This window comes from Anabas testudineus, chromosome 5 (genome assembly GCF_900324465.2).
Source record: "Anabas testudineus chromosome 5, fAnaTes1.2, whole genome shotgun sequence".
NCBI lineage: Eukaryota > Metazoa > Chordata > Actinopteri > Anabantiformes > Anabantidae > Anabas > Anabas testudineus.
This window is the reverse complement of record NC_046614.1, coordinates 15655501-15674718: the sequence shown is the minus strand read 5'-3', so window position 1 is coordinate 15674718 and position 19218 is coordinate 15655501. Positions and strand designations below refer to the sequence as shown.

At 40.0% G+C, this 19218-nt stretch overlaps 4 protein-coding genes across 5 annotated transcripts in view; 3 read left to right on the top strand and 1 right to left on the bottom strand.

The window, feature by feature from the left end:
* The first annotated feature begins 261 nt into the window (after positions 1-261).
* fam83e (family with sequence similarity 83 member E) lies at positions 262-4928 on the top strand. 2 transcript variants are annotated; one of them, XM_026346717.1, is made up of 9 exons: positions 262-1383; positions 1613-1759; positions 2361-2485; positions 2570-2959; positions 3189-3242; positions 3328-3375; positions 3453-3681; positions 3760-3975; positions 4461-4928. In XM_026346717.1, exons 1-9 carry the CDS (start codon positions 916-918, stop codon positions 4644-4646), a joined length of 1863 nt encoding a protein of 620 aa, XP_026202502.1. In that variant the 5' UTR covers positions 262-915; the 3' UTR covers positions 4647-4928. The 2 variants fall into 2 exon arrangements, with proteins under 2 accessions (XP_026202502.1, XP_026202501.1); XM_026346716.1 differs by having other exon boundaries at positions 3325-3375.
* An 872-nt stretch (positions 4929-5800) lies between these two features.
* On the top strand, positions 5801-10381 carry utp3 (UTP3 small subunit processome component). Its single transcript, XM_026349676.1, has 16 exons — positions 5801-5998; positions 6270-6357; positions 6692-6748; positions 6845-6901; positions 6985-7090; positions 7172-7240; positions 7339-7460; positions 7561-7716; positions 7808-7879; positions 8247-8287; positions 8373-8469; positions 8636-8773; positions 8886-9022; positions 9101-9161; positions 9845-9952; positions 10101-10381. The coding sequence occupies exons 1-16, from the start codon at positions 5982-5984 to the stop codon at positions 10188-10190; spliced, it is 1416 nt and encodes a 471-aa protein (XP_026205461.1). The 5' UTR covers positions 5801-5981; the 3' UTR covers positions 10191-10381.
* Positions 10382-10504: 123 nt separating this feature from the next.
* On the bottom strand, positions 10505-13236 carry ppcs (phosphopantothenoylcysteine synthetase). Its single transcript, XM_026349677.1, has 4 exons — positions 13188-13236; positions 11644-12181; positions 11451-11554; positions 10505-10927 (listed from the first exon to the last, which is right to left on the bottom strand). The coding sequence occupies exons 2-4, from the start codon at positions 12176-12178 to the stop codon at positions 10601-10603; spliced, it is 966 nt and encodes a 321-aa protein (XP_026205462.1). The 5' UTR covers positions 12179-12181; positions 13188-13236; the 3' UTR covers positions 10505-10600.
* Positions 13237-15921: 2685 nt separating this feature from the next.
* Positions 15922-19218, top strand: part of foxj3 (forkhead box J3) — a 69670-nt gene continuing 66373 nt past the window's right edge. Inside the window, exon 1 of the mRNA XM_026348201.1 lies at positions 15922-16157. The gene's annotated coding sequence lies outside the window, so the exon portion shown is untranslated. The remainder of the gene's footprint in view (positions 16158-19218) is intronic.

Here is a 19218-nt window from a genome sequence, read left to right as displayed (position 1 = left end):
ATATGCTCACTATTTTCTACAGAACTTAAGAGGAACATGATGAAGCACTTAATGGCAAACGTGGAGGGGGTCACTTCAGTAGAATCAAGATTAAACACAAAGGTATTTCAACATAAACCAATGTGACTGCATTTGATACCATCAGATGTTAAGTCAGATAAAATACAAACCTACCTATCAGGCTAGACCAGTAGACAAATAAACTGTCAGGTAAATGGCAGCTTCTTTGATTTAGGGTTGCATGTACACCTCACACACGTTTAACAAGTGTATAGATTAAAACCTAGGTATGAGAGATTTAATGTGATTTAAAGGCTGCAGCTATGAATATCAATGAGAGGTGGAGTAGGGTTGGGACTGTACCTGAGATCACTTTGAAAGAACAACGTCAGTGACAGGGAGTGGAGGGGTTTTAAAAGAAGACATGGCACGTAGGAGAGGGAAGAGCCACGGTCACAGAGCTTAAGAGCGACGCTCGAGCCTGAGAGATGAGACATACTGTCCAGGAGGCGAGTTTCACAACTTGTTGACACAATGAGTTTGCTGCATGTTTGGAGTGATGTTTTTAAAGCTGGAGGACAACCTGATCACTTCAACTTGCTGATTCAAGTCAACATGAGTTGGTGAAGATTTCTGAAGAACATGATATTTGCACTTGTGAACCTCATCCAAGCCTTTTCTTGGTAACACAGTGGAACTTATCATTAAGATTCCTGGTCTTCTTTAAACTTTTGCCAAGAAGGAATAATTATGGGTTTTTTTGTTGTTGGCTTGGGATGGTTTTGTTTTCACCTAACGTCACTCAGCAGCGAGGATTAGAAGGGTTAAGACAGGTGAGATGGTATGCAGGGGAGGGAAGAGTCACAGTCACAGAGCTCAAATGTAATACTTGAGTAGTTTCATTAGGCTGCGGTCATGTCGAACTCCCAAGTGAAGAGTCTTGACGAGGATGCAGTGTTCCTGCCAGTGAATGAATTCTCCCCAGAGTTCTTCCACTGCGAGAAGGAGCGACAAGCAGTGGAGAGACTCCTGAGTGCAGGACCGGAGGCCTTCTACAGCTTTGTCGGCACAGAGCGCTCCAGCTGCTTCTTATCTCCAGAGGAGGTCAGACACATAAACAGCTGGGCGCAGGACTATCGCTTTAACCAGTTCCAGTTGCAATGGGAGGAAAATGGCACGGAAGGCTACTCAGACTTTTGTTCTACATACTTCCCTTGCCACTCAGACAAACCGTCCCCAAGTCTGGATCTGGGCTGGCCAGAAAGAAGTCCCTGGGTCCCTGGGTTCCCGAACAGAAACGTTTCAGTCCACACCAGTCCTCCTGCTGAGGGAGAACCTCCGATAAGAGAGATCATCAGACGACACTTGCAAAACGCCTGTCAAGTATGCAAATAAGATGTGAATATACTACAATATGTTTCATTTCAGCATTTTATTTAATACCTGTATATTATGCTAATATATGTATAAACTAATACAATTCAGACAACTTTTATTCTATTGTTAGCTTTTAGATAGTGTTTAATTTCATCTGTCAAAATAAGAAGGGAAATGATGGTCTTTCTGTTTAATCCTGACATTTACAGCCATGTGACGTTTGTGTACTACACAGGTAATTGCTATTGTGACTGACAGGTTGACAGATGGCCCAGTAATTGGAGATTTACACAATGCTGCTTCCCGGGGTGTCCCTGTCTATATCATCCTGAACCAAAGGTCTAGTCAGGAAAACTTTCCCCTCAACAGCCTCAGGCATCCAGTGAGTCACCTTTTACAGCACACACCTATCAGCCCAGTTAGACGTGGCACTGATTGCACCAGAGATTTTATTTAGCCTATATTGTCTCTTATCACTTGTCTGACAGATCATATAACAATACAACAATAACAGCCACTTTTTAACAAAGATCACATCTGAAATAAGCATGGAGCAAAATCTTGACACTATCTTGAGTGGTATCTCAGAAAAGACAACTGTTTTCTTTCACTATGGCCGGTTTCTGTTCCACTTTAGCAATTCAGCTAAACTCGTTGCACAGCATTCAGTGCTGTCTGTGTTTATTTTGTGTGCTGAAAATTGTGCCTGGAGTAGAGGATAAAGTAAGAAATGTTCATGAAGCAGATAAAGCCAAACTCAATCTGATGCATACATTTTAACCAAACTTTCATTTTAAGAATGAAAGTTTGAACTTCTGTGAAATAGTTGCAAAACACATATTTTTAACATCCTTGCAAGAGGTGTGTTTTCTATCTGGCTGGACAGTGAATGGCTGTTTTATACACATAGTTCACCATTCCCACTCTGTCACAGAGAAACTCCCTGTTTCAATATGAGTGACTTGAACATTTCGATCTGGCAGAACATGCGGGTCCGTGTTCTTGGAGGGAAAACCTTCTGTTCGAGGACGGGAAAAACAGTGGTTGGGGAAATGAAAGAAAGGTTCATTCTGGTGGATTTGGAGACAGTGATTCATGGCAGCTACAGGTGAGCGGTCCGGAATTGTTACCTTTATACATTTGACGTGTTAGACCTGGAGGAGATGTCACAAGCTGTCTTTGCACTCTGCAGCCTCACGTGGACAGATGCCCACTTGCACCGGCAGCTGATCACTGTACTGCGCGGCCCTGTTGTCGAATCCTTCGACTGGGAGTTCAGGATCCTCTTTGCTGCTTCACTTCCTGTCCCAGATACATGGGCGGTTGAAGGTGCTTGTGTGGACGTTACTAGTCAGCTAAAAGAATTCTCAGATGTCCAGTTGAAAAAACAACTTGCTATGGAGCCTGAGTTTACCAACCCCCCCTCCCCACCTGCTGATTCCCCCTTGGACTGGGAAGCGATGGGTGTTGTCCAGTTGTTCCCCGACAACGACAAGGAAATACCACTGCAGAACAACCTGCTGTTTGAGGAAAACCCACCTATCATGGATGGTTTTACTAACCAATTTGTGCACATGAAAAGGTACATGAATCATCTTGACTTGATATACCATCTCTTGGACACCGTTAACAACATATATCTTTAAACTTAACACTGCTGCCAAGTAGGTTTTTGTTACTTTAAAATATAATTGTGTTGAAACTTTTACCAAAATATTTCTATTTTCTATTTCTTATCATTCTCTAAGTAGTTTCAATATAATATGTTACAAAATATTTGCCTTTACTGACATGTTTTTTGTATTTGACAGGGAACCAAACACGTCCACCAGGACAAACCATGTACTAGACAAATCAAGTTTCAAGTGAGTCTTTGATTTAATTTGAGTCTTTTTTCTGCTATTTGCTTTACGAAAATCTTTCCTGAGATTTTGATTATTTTCATAGCAGCACACCACCCTCGCCAACAGACTCAGCAACTACAGAAACAATGAAAAGGTATCAAGAGAAAAGAAACATGTTGAATCTGTTATCGTTTTCATGTCAAATGCTAAAGATCTTTTCTCTTCCTGCAGTATCGAACAAAAAATAAAGAAAGCCCTTTCCAGACAACTCTCCAAGGAGAAGAGCACCAGTTCTGATGACAGAACAACAAGACTTCATGATAAACTCACAGAGCCAGCACAGAATATGGTCAGTCTTCCCTCTTCTAGGAGAAGCGAGAGCTCTACAAGGGCGTCCATTCTGCAAGACGAAGACAGCACGAATGAAACAAGCACCAAAGTGGAGATGACAGCTTCTAGAGTAAGTAACAGGTCTTTGCTGTCAAAATAATTAATACAAAGTCGTCAGGGTAGTTGAAATGTATTTCTCTACTCGCAGAAACCTCTAATCCTGAGAGTGCCAAAGTCTGAGAACTTCAGCACTTTGAGCGACATTATGAGGAGGATTCGGCCTGAGCAGCACAATTCAGGACTGTTCAGGAGAGCATCAAAGACCGCTGTGTCAGAAATGAGCCAGTCCATGATGGACCTGAGCGTACACGCGGATACAAATCATGATGAGCAGGGAGTCTCAGTGCCGAGGTTTAAGGGCAGAGTAAGTGTTTGCAGTTCTCAGCTTACAGAGATGTTTAATTCAATGAATTCACTGGAGTGTAAGAAGCAGATTAATCCAAACAAAAAAGTAAAAATAAACAAAAATAACACTGAAAAACATCCTAATAAAGTATAAATATAACCATAAAAAATTAATCTAGGCATGGTCACTACAAGCAGACATGCAGAGTGTTTCAAAATGTAATATTATGGTGGAAAACAAAAGTAATACCGTATCTCGTCAATGAAAATTTGACTGATTCTCATTTCTCATTATTCTTAATCATTTGGTAACCATAGGGTTTATCTTGGGACTCTCAAGTCAGGAACCACCGCTCTACAGATGAATTTCACAGCATTAATTATTAATACACTAACTAATGACGAGTAATTTAATGATGCAGTTGATCCAAATGCTCAAATCAAGTGGCTTTACCTGAATAATGTACAGTGTTTGATTATTGTTAATCTATGTGTCCTTGGCAGGGCTTTAACCCAGATCATATGACACCTGCTTTTGCCCTGATGAAGAAGAGGCACACTGACAACAAATCAGTGTTGCAACGAACTCCAAAGTCGTTTTTGCCCCAAGCGAGGCCTCGCAGCTACAGTTTTGGTGTAGATATGGACTGGAAGAGCCCGCTGAAAGAGCGGGAAGGAGAACAGGAATGAAAACAGCAGCCAGAACAGCATCTTCTGTCATAACTATCCAGCAGTGGGTAGTTATGACAGCAAAAACAGACTGTGACTGTGAATATAAAACGCTGTTGTGAATGTGAAGGATGCATACCTGTTTCATATTTTAATGTATTTGATGTATATGATTTTAGAATTTTTTTAAATTATTAAATAGATTTTGTTGAAGGTGCTGACAGTGGATAGGAGATTTTAACCACGTGTGTAACTTATGGAGGAAATCTTTAGTTGAACTTAATAAAATTTTATTAAATCTTCCGCAAATGGGAATAAATGTACATCCCTGTTTCACATATGGGATCTTTTCGCTACCCTAATCTTGTAAACCAGAGAATGAGATAAATGTAGAAGATTTCATGAAGAAACAGAAAGCATGAACTGGTTTTACTTTGAGTTGTGGGCCAAGAAACAGTTAAATGGTTTAAAATGTCTTGGAGTACTTGAATGTACAGTATTTAAAAAATCCTGTGAGGCGAGGTTGAAGCTGAGGTATTATAGATTATGACTGACAGCATCGTTATTAGGAAACAAGTCTAATGCCAAAAATAATATAAACAATCTTCATCTTCCTGAACGTTTCACAGTGGAGGTGAATTTTGTCAGGTGCTAACCATAGACTGCATATAGACTCTCTTTACAACCTTACATTTGGCCAAATGGCATCTTCCAAAAAGTTCTACAGAGCAAATTAAACTGTTTTATTTGTATTTCTGTTTTTTTGATCTACACAGTGACAGTATCACTTGAGCTGTCAGTTCTGATCCAAATTGAAATGTCTGATTGACAGACACTGGTAATAATGAGAGTCAGAAACTGATTTCAAGATGGTCGAGTATCAACATAATAGAAGCTGATTAGTAAATACTACCTAGTGATTATAGTATTATAGATATCAGATATTTAGGCCTACTACAACAACAGCATGATTGAGTTTATTGCTTTATTATGACAGCATTTTAACAATGTACATTTGTTTCATAACCTATATATAAAAGAATGTATTCAATAAGCTCTTCTCATCTAGCTAATAAATAATTCCTATTTGTATTGCAATTTGATTTTAACATGTGCGGGTGTTACCCCCTCCACTTCAGTAGGTGGCGCTGCAGCTTTACGAGTGCCATCAAATCTGTGGGCGAAGAAGAAAACACGGAAGCACATGTTGTAACAACCAGTCTAGTAATTAAACGTGCTTCTCTCGATATAGTTGGATATTTACAGTTTATTCTGCTCTTCAGACTTAAGCACTGGCATTAAAACGTGTAACACTGTTTGTTCATTCGTAGCAGCTTAGTTTAATACATTTCCATCATGGTTCGAGCAAAAAGGTGAGTTCAGCTAAAGTTAGCTTCTACACGTTCTCGTTTTAATGTAAACATAGGTATTTCTGCATTTCCGCATTTTCATTGTGCTCTTTAACAATTTCGGGGACATGTTACAGCAAATTGATGTAGATATTTAAAGTTTAATTCTTGACCCATGACTCTAGCATTTACTGCGTGGCTGTGATGCAGTATGAAATATCTATGCTCAGTGTTATCAACGTTGTAGTTAATGATACAAACAGAGATCTAATGTTGTGCATGCCTGTCTGTTCAGAGCTAAACCGGTTCAGAGACTAAAAAAGAAAGAACAGTATGACGAAGATGATCCTGAAGCCTACAAGGGCATGCCTGTCCCTGACAAGGTAAGAGTGCTGCTGGTTCAGGTCATCTACAGAGCCTGAGGTGTCCTGAATCGCTGATTTCAGTTTCCTAAAAAAATCATTTAAAGGTAATACTGTTGGTAACTCAAAATGCAAAGTTAAAGTTATCTGTAAAATCTATAGTCCTATTGTCCCCAACCAGGATGGAGAAAACTAAGCTGGAACTAATAACAGACTTCAATATACAACATTTTAATCCCTTATCTTTGATTTGTGTAGTATCCCCCAGGTGCTCATATTTTGTTTTGTCATATTGTGAGTGATCACATCAGTCTGCTTTGGTGGAGTTTGATCATGCCTCCTCTCTGCCTTTCAGAAATCGTCACAGTACATAAAGGACAAAGTCGATGAGTTTCACGATGAGAAGATTGCAGTAAGTTTAACTCATTAGCGCTTCTGTGGTGTTGTGTTGTTCTGTTTCTAAGTTCTCTTTTTTAACTTTTTTAATGCTGTCCTCTTTTTGCTGTAGAAACTTCTTGCAAGTGGCGTTCAGATGGAGAGTGATTCAGAGGAAATTGACGACGAGGTAATGCTCTTTTCCAATGTTTGTGTTTCTCTAGATTTGCCCTCAGAAATGTGAACTTGTTTAAATTTGTTTATATTTCGAAGGAGGAAGTAATGGCCCTGGATGATTCTGAGTCAGAGGATGATGAGGTGGAGGAGGAGGAAGGGGGGTCAGATATGGAGAGTGATCTAGAGGGGAAAAAAGAGGAAGGTAAAAATAAAATCATCAGTTTTTGGTCACAATTTGGTTTATTGTGAAACTACCCTATTTCACTGTAAATTGTTTTTCTAGACCTTCCTAATGAAATGGCATGGGGAACCAAAAAGAAGATGTACTATGACTCAGACTATTTGACGACCAGTAAGCATTTTTTATCTCCAACAGTACGTTTTCAGCAATTACTAGGCATTTTGTTGTCTGAATGGTTAATGTTTGCTTGTGCCATTGTGTTGTTACAGAAGGGAAAACGCAAGAAGAGTTGGAGGCTGAGGAACAAGAGGAAGAAGAAGAAGCTAAAAATGTCCAGAATCGTTTAGCTTTAAACCTGAGTGAGGAGGATTATGACTTAAACTTTTTTCAGGTATCTTTGTAATTGTGAATCTCTTCCATGCAACTGCAGTTAATTCCACCAGTGTTGATAATGATGTCTTTTTATTGACGTTTGTTGTTTTTCAATGCAGGAATTTGGTGTAGAGAAGAAGGATGAAAAGAAGACTGTGGAAAAAGAGGAGAGGATTGTAAAAGATCTGAAGCAGATGTCTCAGAAAGAAAGAATGAAACTCTTAAAGAAGGAATCACCAGAACTGCTTGAACTTATTCAGGACTTTAAGGCAAAGGTAAAACACGTCATTTAATGAGTCTAAGATGACTGATGTACCACATCATGAAATACATTTAACTATTTCTGTCTTTGCGTCATGTGTGCAGCTTTCTGAGCTGAAGGATGAGCTGCAGCCTCTCGTACAGATGGTCAAGGACGGAAAGATCCCACCAGGAAAAGTGAGTCCATTCGAAGAGACTGATTTTTATTCTTATTTTTATAATAGGGTCTTTCTTTCAGAGAGACTCTATGGCACATCATATTAGTTTTAAGCCAGCTTTGGAAATGTGGTGGTTTTATTAATACCCTCAGACAGCCTGTACAGAATTCATTCAGTCTTGCAAGATCTCGATTTGTGTTCCTCTTTAGGGAACACAATTGTAGCTTTAACCTGAGGTATTTATTCAGAAATTAACCATGATTTGGCTCTTTAAAATAATTTGTAATGTTTAATGTTAGATTTATAAATGATCACTTGTTTTATGTTGTGTTCATTGTTGCATTGTTGCTTGTGACTCTAAATATGTTTGGTCCTATTTTTCAAAGGGTGCTGACTACATAAAGACAAAGCAACAACTTTATCTCAAGTAAGTTGTACTTTCTTTGTAGTTGTTTGTTCATGTCATGGTCTTTGTGCTGCATAGTGACTAATGTCAATGTTTCCTAACACAGTTACTGCACAAACATCAGTTTCTACTTGGTGCTGAAAGCAAAACGTATCCCGGCTCATAACCATCCAGTGATTGAAAGACTGCTCACCTACAGAAATGTAAGATCACACACTGACATACTGTATAAACAAATCTATGTGCATCTTCTAGAAATTGAGAAGACTTAATGTATATTATTTATTCCGGACTGCATCCTTTTATATCTTTTGGAGATAAACTATTCAGGGATCATGAAATATCTCCTTCATACATATCTGCCTACAGCTCATTAATGAACTAGCATCTGTAGATGCTCGACTTGCACCAGAGCTTCGCAGGATACTTGCTGATGAGGAGAAAGATAAAGCCACCAGCAAGCCAGCAGACACAAAGACGACCAGAGTCTCCAGCAAGAAGACAAAGGTGGAATAGTTTTTCAGAGAGCTTTCATTCATATCTAGCCAGTATCCTCAATTTGAAATCTGTTGCTGCTGTTTAACATAGAACATGAAAGTTAATTAATACATGGTGACAGGATTCTGAAGAAACTGTGCCTGAGGTTGAGGAGGACTCAGACTCTGACCTGGATGAGGAGGCGGCTTTGCGCTTCTACAGAGACATGGAGGAGCAGTTGAAATTGAAGAGGAAGGGCAATAACCCAGAAGCTGAATTGTAAGAATAATTTCAATATTCAAATGGCTGTTGGGATAAAATCAACATGAGCTCTGACACATTCTCATTTGGTTGCAGGGAGGAGGAGAATAAAGATGAGGAGGAAGACCCAGATGCTAAGAGAGGAATCACTTACCAGGTACTGCATTGCAACCACTCACAAAAATGTTAGGGTTGTCCTATTGGATTCTCACAGTTTTAGGTCGGCCATAAAGAACAAGATATACTGTAAGAACTCAACTTTTATGCTAGGCATCAACCCAGAATTCATAATCATGTACTAAATTATGACCTAAACAGGCTAACCTTTAGCATTTAGTCCAATAGCAGCATGGGTATTATCTATATGTAGAGCATGCTGGACCCACATTTGGGAAAACAAAACAAATCAAATCAAAGGTAGACCTACTTGTCTTTTGTGACATGAGGGCACCACCTGCTGGATGCTGGTGAAAAATCATCTGTGTATACAGCATTTTTGGTTACTGTGGGTGTACAGTTGTTTCAGCACTGCATCTTCAAACGGTGCATTTTCTAATGTCTGCACGTTACATAGTACGTTTTCAAAAAGGGATTTCCCTCACTCAGGCTGACATGGGTTTTCTACCCCTTTGAGCCTTAGGGGAACTTTTTGATACATCGTTTAACACTGCCACTTTCAAGGCACAAATCCACGTGTCCATCTCATGAGCTATTTTACTTTCAATTGTGGGGAATTCCATTACATTGCAGTATATTTGTGCCCATAATGTATTTAGATTTAGGGCTATGCAATCCATGCCACTTCTAAACCTTTATTCTAATTGTGTCTACGATTCACAGATGGCTAAAAACAAGGGGCTGACACCAAAGAGGAAGAAAATTGATCGTAATCCCAGAGTCAAAAACAGAGAGAAGTTCAGAAGAGCCAAAATCCGCAGGAAAGGCCAGGTTTGTATTCCACACTCACTGATGGGAATATTTTTATTGTACTGTTGCAGCACACAGGCCTCAGAGGATGTCGGCCTGTTCAGTTTGAATCAAGAGTTTGTTGTGTTACATTTTGAAGATCAATAGTGACACTGTTCATCTTTGCCAGGTCCTTGTGGCTCGTCGGGAGGAGACCAGATACAGTGGAGAGATGTCTGGTATTCGCGCTGGTGTCAAGAAGAGCGTCAAACTTAAATAACCAAGAGAGGATCCAAAGTAGCCTTGGAGTTAAAAAATTACAGATATACTGTACTTGTGAGTGTTTATTATTTGTAACTCTCGTGATGAAGAACATCACTGCATTATTCAACTGTCAAGTCATTGTTGCAGATATGAGCATGCTTTTCCTCTTATGTAGTACTGCAATGGGAATAAACATTTTAAAATGTTCAAATTGTACATGGTCTCTGCACAGAACCAGCATTACAACTGTAGAAGCTCATTTTAGAACAGGTAAAAAGGACACACGAAAGCATGATCTGTTTATATTTACAACTATTACCGCAAACTGAATATCCAGTAACATGTCAACAGAACAGACAGGTTAGATTTTAAGCCAAGACAAGGGTCAGGTAAGAGACACAACTTAAAGAATGTGCAGCTGATAAGTCAGCCCACTTGTTGACTGATGAATTTGTTGTGTGCTGATGTGAGGTTGCTCACTATCCTCTCCTCTATCTCTATGTCATTCTTCACATCCTCTTCTGTGAGGATCAGCTCAGCCTGAGTCTCAGGTGTCACCACCACCACATAACCACGTCTAGAGTCCAGTACGTTGGCCACCACCACCTGGTGCCTGTAGGTATCCAGAGCCCGTCGCGCCTTGCCCAGCAGGATGGTGGCATCTGTCTCCAGTTTGAAAGATACAACAAATGCCTGTGGCGCCCAGTCCTTCACCAGTGGAGACAGTATCTTAGGCACCATATTTAAGCTGAGCTGAAAGAGAGAAAAGTACACTTTAATTAATAAAACTAAATGTTAACAGGCAGCGGGCTAAATGTCTGCATAGTAAAATGCTTATGGTAGCCTGGTGTGCTTTTCCATGTTCACCAGTACAGTTAGTTTTGCAGGTATTAAAAGTACTGGATAAATTAAAATCTGCACCAGATAATGTCACTAAATGAAAAGTTAGGGGTCAGTGATAATTAATTTTGAAGGGGACATGAATGTTTTCCAAATTCTATGGCAATCTATTCAGTAGTTCTTGATTAATTTACTATACATAATTCACTGACAAGAATAAATCAACCTCATGTTGGCACTCGAATAAATGTGATGGATAGTCCAAATAGGATTTATCGGCTGGGGACCAAAAAAGTCATGGCAGTCCACTTAGTAGTTGACACATAGTATTTATCTGGACCAAAGTGGTAGACTGACCCTGATATCTCTCGAGTTGTACTTCCAGTTTGGCAAAAATAGGAAATGTTACTGTATAGCAGAATTTGCTTTCACTCACTTGAAGAGGCCCATTGGAAGACTGGATTTTGTGTTCAGGCATCTCAGATGCTGGGATATAAAAATCAGACACAGCTGCAGCCAAGTAAAACATGGCCTTGGATCCTAAGTGCAGAATAAATAGTTGAGAACAAAATATGAACGGTTGCTAGACAAGAACCACAATTTCAACCTGTAAACTAATAAATCTGTACCTATTGTGCTAAGTGCCTGAGCTGCTGCTTTGAGTAGATGCAGGTACTCTGACAGAGTGTTGAACTCAACGGGCAGCAGAAGTCTGCATTCCTTCACTTCCTGGTATTGCTTCAGCACTTTGGAAACGTTTGGAAGCACCTGCTGATTAACCACCACTTCAGCAGTGTTCCCAGAGGCTTCTTCTCCACTTCTGAACTGGAGAGCATCCAGCATGTTTATGGTTGAGAATGTACGAGTGTAGGGGTAGAGGGAGCGATGCCTGTGTAGGAAGATGACGGCATAGCCAGAGTCTATGAAATACTCTGCCGAGGAGGCTCCTCGTCTGCCACTGCTGAAGTTATCGAGGAAGCGAACAGTGCGCGACTCCAGGGGTACTTTGGTGCCCCCTGATGTGATGAGAACCACCCTGCGGCCTGTTGCTACATGTTGCGCAGCAAAAGCAGACATCTTCTCTTTGACCTCATCAACATGGGAGGGAACAGCAAATTCCTCAGCTAGTTTCCCATCGATTGAAGCTATTCTGGGTTCAGCCATTACCTGATAAAAGAGTGAATAAGTTCACAGCAGCAGATGAGTCAGATCACAAGTCCTCATATTTACATATGAAAAAGACAGTGGTGAGGTTTTTTAAACAATATAGGACAAGGAACAATTATAACAATATAAAGCAGATGAAAATAACAATGGAGAAGCTGACCCAGTCATCATTTACGATGCCATGAATGTTTTGTCAGACTAAGAAATGAAGCTTAACTTGGGTCTGGAGATGACAAAGTTTTAATAAAGTTTCAAACTGTCACACAGACTGAATGATTAAGAGTAAAATGGTGTGCAGAAGAGTGTTCAGTAAAATCTGCCCTTGAAGTTGAAGGTGTGTATGTGCGACAGCGATTTATGAGATGGTAACTAGTCTGAAAGTCCAAGTCCAGTTTTGATCAAATAGGAAACTTACACAGTGAGATGTGGGAAAGTTGAGCCAGCATTCAACAAAAACTGAGAATAATCCATCAGTGATTTTAAAAGACTATTTGACGGAGGTTATTTTAAGTGGTTCTAATCTAGTAACTTTTTATTTAAAACCATATCAACAGAATCTAATTATTGTTAATAGCTAATTATGTTTTTATATATGTTCAAATTAGCTTGGAGGAGATCGCTACATCTTCATTCAACTTGATTTTAAGTGCTGTCGTTTATGGCTTTGTTGAACTGTCTACAGTTACTGTATGTTACAAGAAATCAATTTATAGCGCCAGTTCTTTCAGAATAACCTTGATATTTATGTCTTTAAGCTTTCAGTGAGTGTATGATGCTCACAGACGAAGCGTGACCTTAACATTTGGCGTCATAAAGCCTCATTTCTGGCAGCAGACAAGCCGCAGAAAACCCAAACAAACCATACGAGTTAGTTCTCACTCCCACTGCCCTAATGGCATCTTGGCAGCGCTTGCACACTGTGACAACACCGTGAATGCAACACAAATCGACATTTATTTAATTATACTACATGAAATAAAAGAGCAAAATGTCCTACTTTACACACCGACGAGACGCGCAGGCAGCAGCTTCCAACAACTCCTGCACTTCCTGAAACCAGGAGCACCGCAGGCTTCGTTGGTGTTTTTAAACGCAGGAGGAACCCATCAGCGCCCCCACTGGTCTTAAACGGTAATGCCACTTGCACCCAGTGTGCCTACGTCAGGTGAAAGCAGTAGTGCGTCAGTTACTTTCTCGCTTTCATATGATGTCTCACACTTTGTGAAGCATTAACATCAGCAGACAGACTCAAGAAAGATCAAAGCAGACACGGGGGATTTCTCTAAAAAGGGATCTTTTGTACTGGACTGTCCCACTGACTCAGCAAGTGCTCAGCACAGAAGAAACGACTGCTTTGAAATGTTTGAATGCTGATCGTCTGTCACTGCTCTGTACCAGCTCATCTTTCTGTTCTTAAAAGTTGGAATGCCATGCAGAGATCACTTTCTTGACATTACTAATTGTGTCTGTGTGCGCATTTGGACGTCTACTTATTGGTGAGTTTTACTGATCACATCTTTGTATTGTATTGTATCGACTGCATTTTCCAGAAACTAGATGCATGCTAATAAATTACACTTCTGGATATGATTGTATAATGCAAAATAACTGGTTTAATAATAACTTGGAAAACCAAACTGGGCCTAATCTGCACCAGGCTGATAAAATACACCTTATTCTTGGTGTAATGCTTTCGACTTATTCTTTTGTTTTTTTATTGAAAATTACTTGATACTAGAGATAATTCATATGCATCTATGAGAATGAAAAAAGATATGTATTGAACATAGTAAGGTTTGAATAATATATTATGTCATTAAACAACAGGTAATTTGCGTAATTATTATCTGTCTAGAAAGGCTAAAGTATATGCCAGAATAAGGTCGAGAATATCTAAAATCTATTAAAACAACTATTGCAAATGTGATTTAAAATAGTTTATTTCACTCCACTTGTGGCCCTCATCAACCCACAGGAGGTGCTGTTGTACTGTTCAATGGATGATCACAACACTTCTGTGTGATCGGTATTAAATGTCTGTTCTAAAATATGAACTAAATGACAACAATTCAACTAAGACACCAGAAGTTTAAATTAAGGTTTGGTTCAGACTTTAATAAGCAAATACCTACAGTTCTGTTTCTCACTTAGTCAAGCTGTTTGTAACTAATGGAAAAGAAGTGTGACCTTAATGCTGGAAAATTAATTCTTATAACTATCCTATCAAAATATATAAGAGACGTGTGAGTTTTTCACATGAAACCTTTTTGTCAAGACACCTATGTTGATATTTTTCTGATTGTCTGGGCCTACACACAGAACCTTGAACCATTTGAGCGTCAGGAAAAGACCTACAGGGTTATTACTAAACCATAAATGAACATTTTAAAACCTCAACAATATAATGTTTTAACACGTTCACATAAGAACTCATAAAACGATTACAGAAACTACCCCTTGTAAAAACATTTTTCTTTCAGTATGATTCAAATAATAAAGTGTAAATTAGAAATCAAATATCTTACATAAAAACCTACAGTTTTATTACAAGAGAAGGGAACAGAAAGTTAATGTCAGCGAGTGAACTCACTGGTCTCTCACTATAAGAGCTGTAGATACAACTGAGGTCATGTCCTTGGTCATTTTTTCCCTCTGTGAAGTCTAATAAATAACCTTATGTTTACATTAGACAATACAGAGTTAGATATGGAGGGATTTTAAAAAGCAATTTTTTTTTCTTCCTATATAAAATGTTCAATTTTTAGAAAAATAATTAATGATGAGTTCAGTATTTATTTGTTTTTTTGGATTTGAATCATGGTGTAGGGACGTTTGTGACATTGAATAAATAAATTAGATAATACAATATTTTTTTAAATAAGTGTGACAATGAGTCTCTTTTTTGACAAAAATAAAATAAAATAAACAAATAATAAAATTAAAAAATAACACTGAAAAGATACTATCCCCACACTTAGGGATCTGGATTTTAACGACTTGCAAATTGTGCCTTTTTATATAAAATGTTTACTAACCAGTATATAGAGTATACATAAATTAAATAATGGAGAGAATAATTAAAAATTATTTAAAATTAAAATACTGGTTGGTTGCAGCCCTAAAAAACAATGACGTCAACTAACTATTAATTGAAGCTCTTCCATTGATGCACGAGTGATAATAATCTAATATTTTTAGTACAGACTCAAACTCACAGTGAGCATTTTTCTGCAGCGAGTAATTTTGCATTTCATACGTCGGTGCAGTACATTGTCAGTGCAGTACTTCTATACCTTGTTATAAGTACTTTTACTTAGTTAAAGCATGTGAATACTTTATGCACTTCTGCAAACACTAGTCACGTAAAATCTAAGTTATCAGACAGCAGTGGCTCTTCTGCTTTTATAGTGCGGTGTAGCGGTGACTTATTTGTACTGCCTTTTCAGTTCAGTATTAGGCTTTGTCTTACATGATGAGGCACTTTGAGAACGCACTTTCACCTCCAATGCTCTCTATGTAACCCCTAACCTATCGATCAAGCGATTGATAAGATGCCGTGTGGGTGCACCCACTGCTGTTTCCACCGCGGGCTTGTGCCTTTGACCGCGCTAGTTTCTGTGGCGGCAGCACTGTTGAGAGCGACAGAAAAACCTCCGTGCGCGTAGCCGTATGTGAAAGTAGTTCCGGGCACTTAACCCGAACGGGGGAGAGTCCCGGATGTTGGCTCGCCGAGAGAAAGGCGAACGGGAGAAGGCGGAGAGAAGCTGAGGAGGGACGCCACGGCACCGCGGGTACACCGGCGAAGCTACAGCTACGGCGGCTGTTTGCACAGGACGATACCGTCAAGAGCACAGGACACTCCTGGGGGACTCTCGCTAGGTGAAGAAGAGGAGGTGGAAGGAAGGGGAGGGGGCAGTTACTCTGAAACTACCGTGAGGATTACAGAGAGCCACCGTCACAGCAGCTTTCATCCAGAGTAAGTGAGCTACACGGGCATGGAAGTTGAACTAAGGCCCACGAAATGGACGACTTTAACGGGGAAGTGAGCTGCAGTGAAGTTGTGGGGACTGAGCCCGGCGCACAGGCCCTGACACACGGCTTTCCGCTCGCTGCGGCGGGGACACCGTTTTCTCGGAGAGCCAGGCGGTGTTTCCCTGTGGTCAGTGTTAGTACACCCCGGCTGTGTTGCTGTAACTCTCCAAGTTGACAGCTCTTGCGTTAGCCTGCTAGCACCGCTGTGCAACCGGTGACAACTGACAGGGCAACTTTGACAGCTAGCTAGCCAGTTTTGGTAGCCAGCTAACTTTAGCTGATAATTGTCGGTGCTCTCCACTGGGTCAGCATTAGGTGTGTATGTGTGCGTGTTTTCCTCGCATTAGGTGGATATAATGACCTACCCCAGCCCTCCAACAGCTATCGTTAGCTAGCTGTTTGGTATGTGAGACGCTGTGTGTTCAGCATTAAGTGTGTGTGTGTGAGTGTGTGAGACACACACACACACACACACACACACACACTGAGAGAGCCCAGTGTCATTTGGCTTTCCTGCGTGCTCTGATGGTATTTGACTCACAGCTGTTGCAGTGTGTTTTCTCGTCTGTCAATCGTCTGTTTCTCTGGCGGCTAATAAATTCTTTCAGAAAATAAAAATCATCCTCGTATATAAAGCTGGTTGACCTGTTTGACAGAGCGCAGGTTTTATCCCGTGGCTGGATAATCAACAAGTGCAAAGCTTGTTTCTTGTGAATTTTGTACCACTCGGTTTAATCTGTCTCTTGCCTCTGGTGGCGTGCCCTTGTTGATTGCCCTGAGATGGCACACACGGTTTTGTAGTTAAATATTTCGTCCTGTGTTTTTGATGCTGCTTCTTCTTTTAGCCTTTCACCAGTTGCTGTGAGATCGCACATGGCAGACACTGACTAGTTAATGCTACAACATTAAACTAAACATCTGTGGGATTTGCGTGCAGCTGTATACAAAACAGTGTCCTTGCCTTATCCTCACGGCCTTTATTAGAGGATGGATGACTGAACTCTTAATTTGCTCGCTGCCAAGTTGTGCAAGTTTTATCAATGAAGGGTGTTATTTTAATGGCAGAGGTGCAATGAGGTGCAAGTTACTACCTGATTATTATATACTTTAATGCTTAAGTTTATTTTGCCATAAAGTCAGCATTAAAGGTTGAATTTATGACTAAAAGAAAACATTATAAATTCCCCCCAACCCTGCCAGACCTTATGCTTCATCTAACAAAATGCCCATAGCGTTAGTCAGTACCCACAATCAAAGGTCAGACCTGGTTTGCTTCTTAATCACCCATCCTTTAAATAGCAGGCCTACAGCATGCTGTCTGGATTGAGGCTATCGGTGCATGAAGCTGTAGAAGACACATGGTTTTTAAGTTTGGTTGTTACTACATCCAGGTAAGCAGAGCCTGAGTAGTTTAGTATATTGTCTAGAAATGAGTAGGGAAGTGTGGGGAATTTTGTCACTACATCTTATTGTGTGAATTATCATGCTACTGAACTTGCCGTTGTTCTAGTTTTAAGAAATGATACTAAACGGTCTCCGCGTGCAGATTAAAATCGGATTTTATTTCAGTGCTCAAGCACGATGTATGACAGAAAAACCCCTCCACTACAATCACTTTAATTTTTACTACCATTCATGAAATTCAGTCTTTAGGAGGAGTGTTGCTTTTACGTACGAAAACATTTGTCAGTTGAAACAGCTATGTGAAATACAGCACTGGAATAATTGACATAGACAGCAAAAGTGACATTTTGTGGCAGGTTGCTGGCTCATTGCTAAAGAAACGACATAGATCGCTTTTTATTGTGTGCAGAAACATGAATCACGGCACACACATAGTGAAATTCGCACAGCAGTACTGTTACATCCATCAAATGCAGCTGGTTTATTCTGTATATGTGTTTATGACTGAAAATACTGTGCAGGCTCAGAGGTAAATCCTGCTTTATGCATGCTAAGTGCAGACATTCTTAGTAATGCAACAACTATTTGTTATTTGCTCCCTGACCTCAAATCACACCGAGCAAAGGTAGTGACTTCTTAATGATCTCTTTTTAAAACAACCTCGGGGTTTTGATGAATGTGCTGTGTAGCTGTGAAGAAAGTCTAGAGAAGACGACATCTGTTTATTGGTTACTGTTTATTCTCACAGTAACCATTTAAAAGTGTGAATGAGAGTGTGTGATACAGCTTTTCTTTAATGGTGGTTTTAGCCTGCAGTGATCTTTTAAAAGTCTATTGCCTAATGATTTAAAAACACGACACCTACTTATCTGAAATCTACCAGTGTTCTGCATGCACACACGTGTGGGGGGGGTGTGTGTGTGTGAAGTACTGGTAACACAATCATCCGCCGTCTCTGAGGAGAAAATACTTAGTTTCATATACGTATTCTTGTATGTAAATATGTGTGTGCTAAAAATGATGTTGAGCTTGGGGCCATGGTGTATAAATTAATAGATGACATAGAATAATGACATGATATGGGGTTAATTTGGATAGATGTCAAGGGTCAGCAAGCTAGTATAATAGAGTGAACGGGTTTCTACTTTTTGAATACCAGCACCTTATTTGGAATTCAGTATGTGGCCCAGTGCCTAGCCCCGTCTCTCTGAGAGGCTTTTTAATTTCTCCCCTTGTTGAAGTGATTATTCAAATGGCTGTCCGTGAGATGCAGTTATCAGACTCCTGGTGGTAGTTGAGCCTGTGGCAACATGAATGCCCATCGCAGCCCCCCCTCACCACCCCGTGTAGTTGGACAGCACCCAACAGGTACCCTCTGTAGTAACCCCTATTAGACCACTACATCTCCCCCCTCAGGCTGAAAACCTATTGTGTTATGCCGATTGGCAGATGCAATTTATTCACGAGCACGCGTGATATATTTTTTTGGCATGGTGTACTGGCGATGGTGTTGGTCAAAGGCCTCTGCTTAGTATTTTTACAATGACAGATTTTTGGTCTGAATCCAAAGTTGGCTTGCTTCAGTTACTCTATGCTCTGGA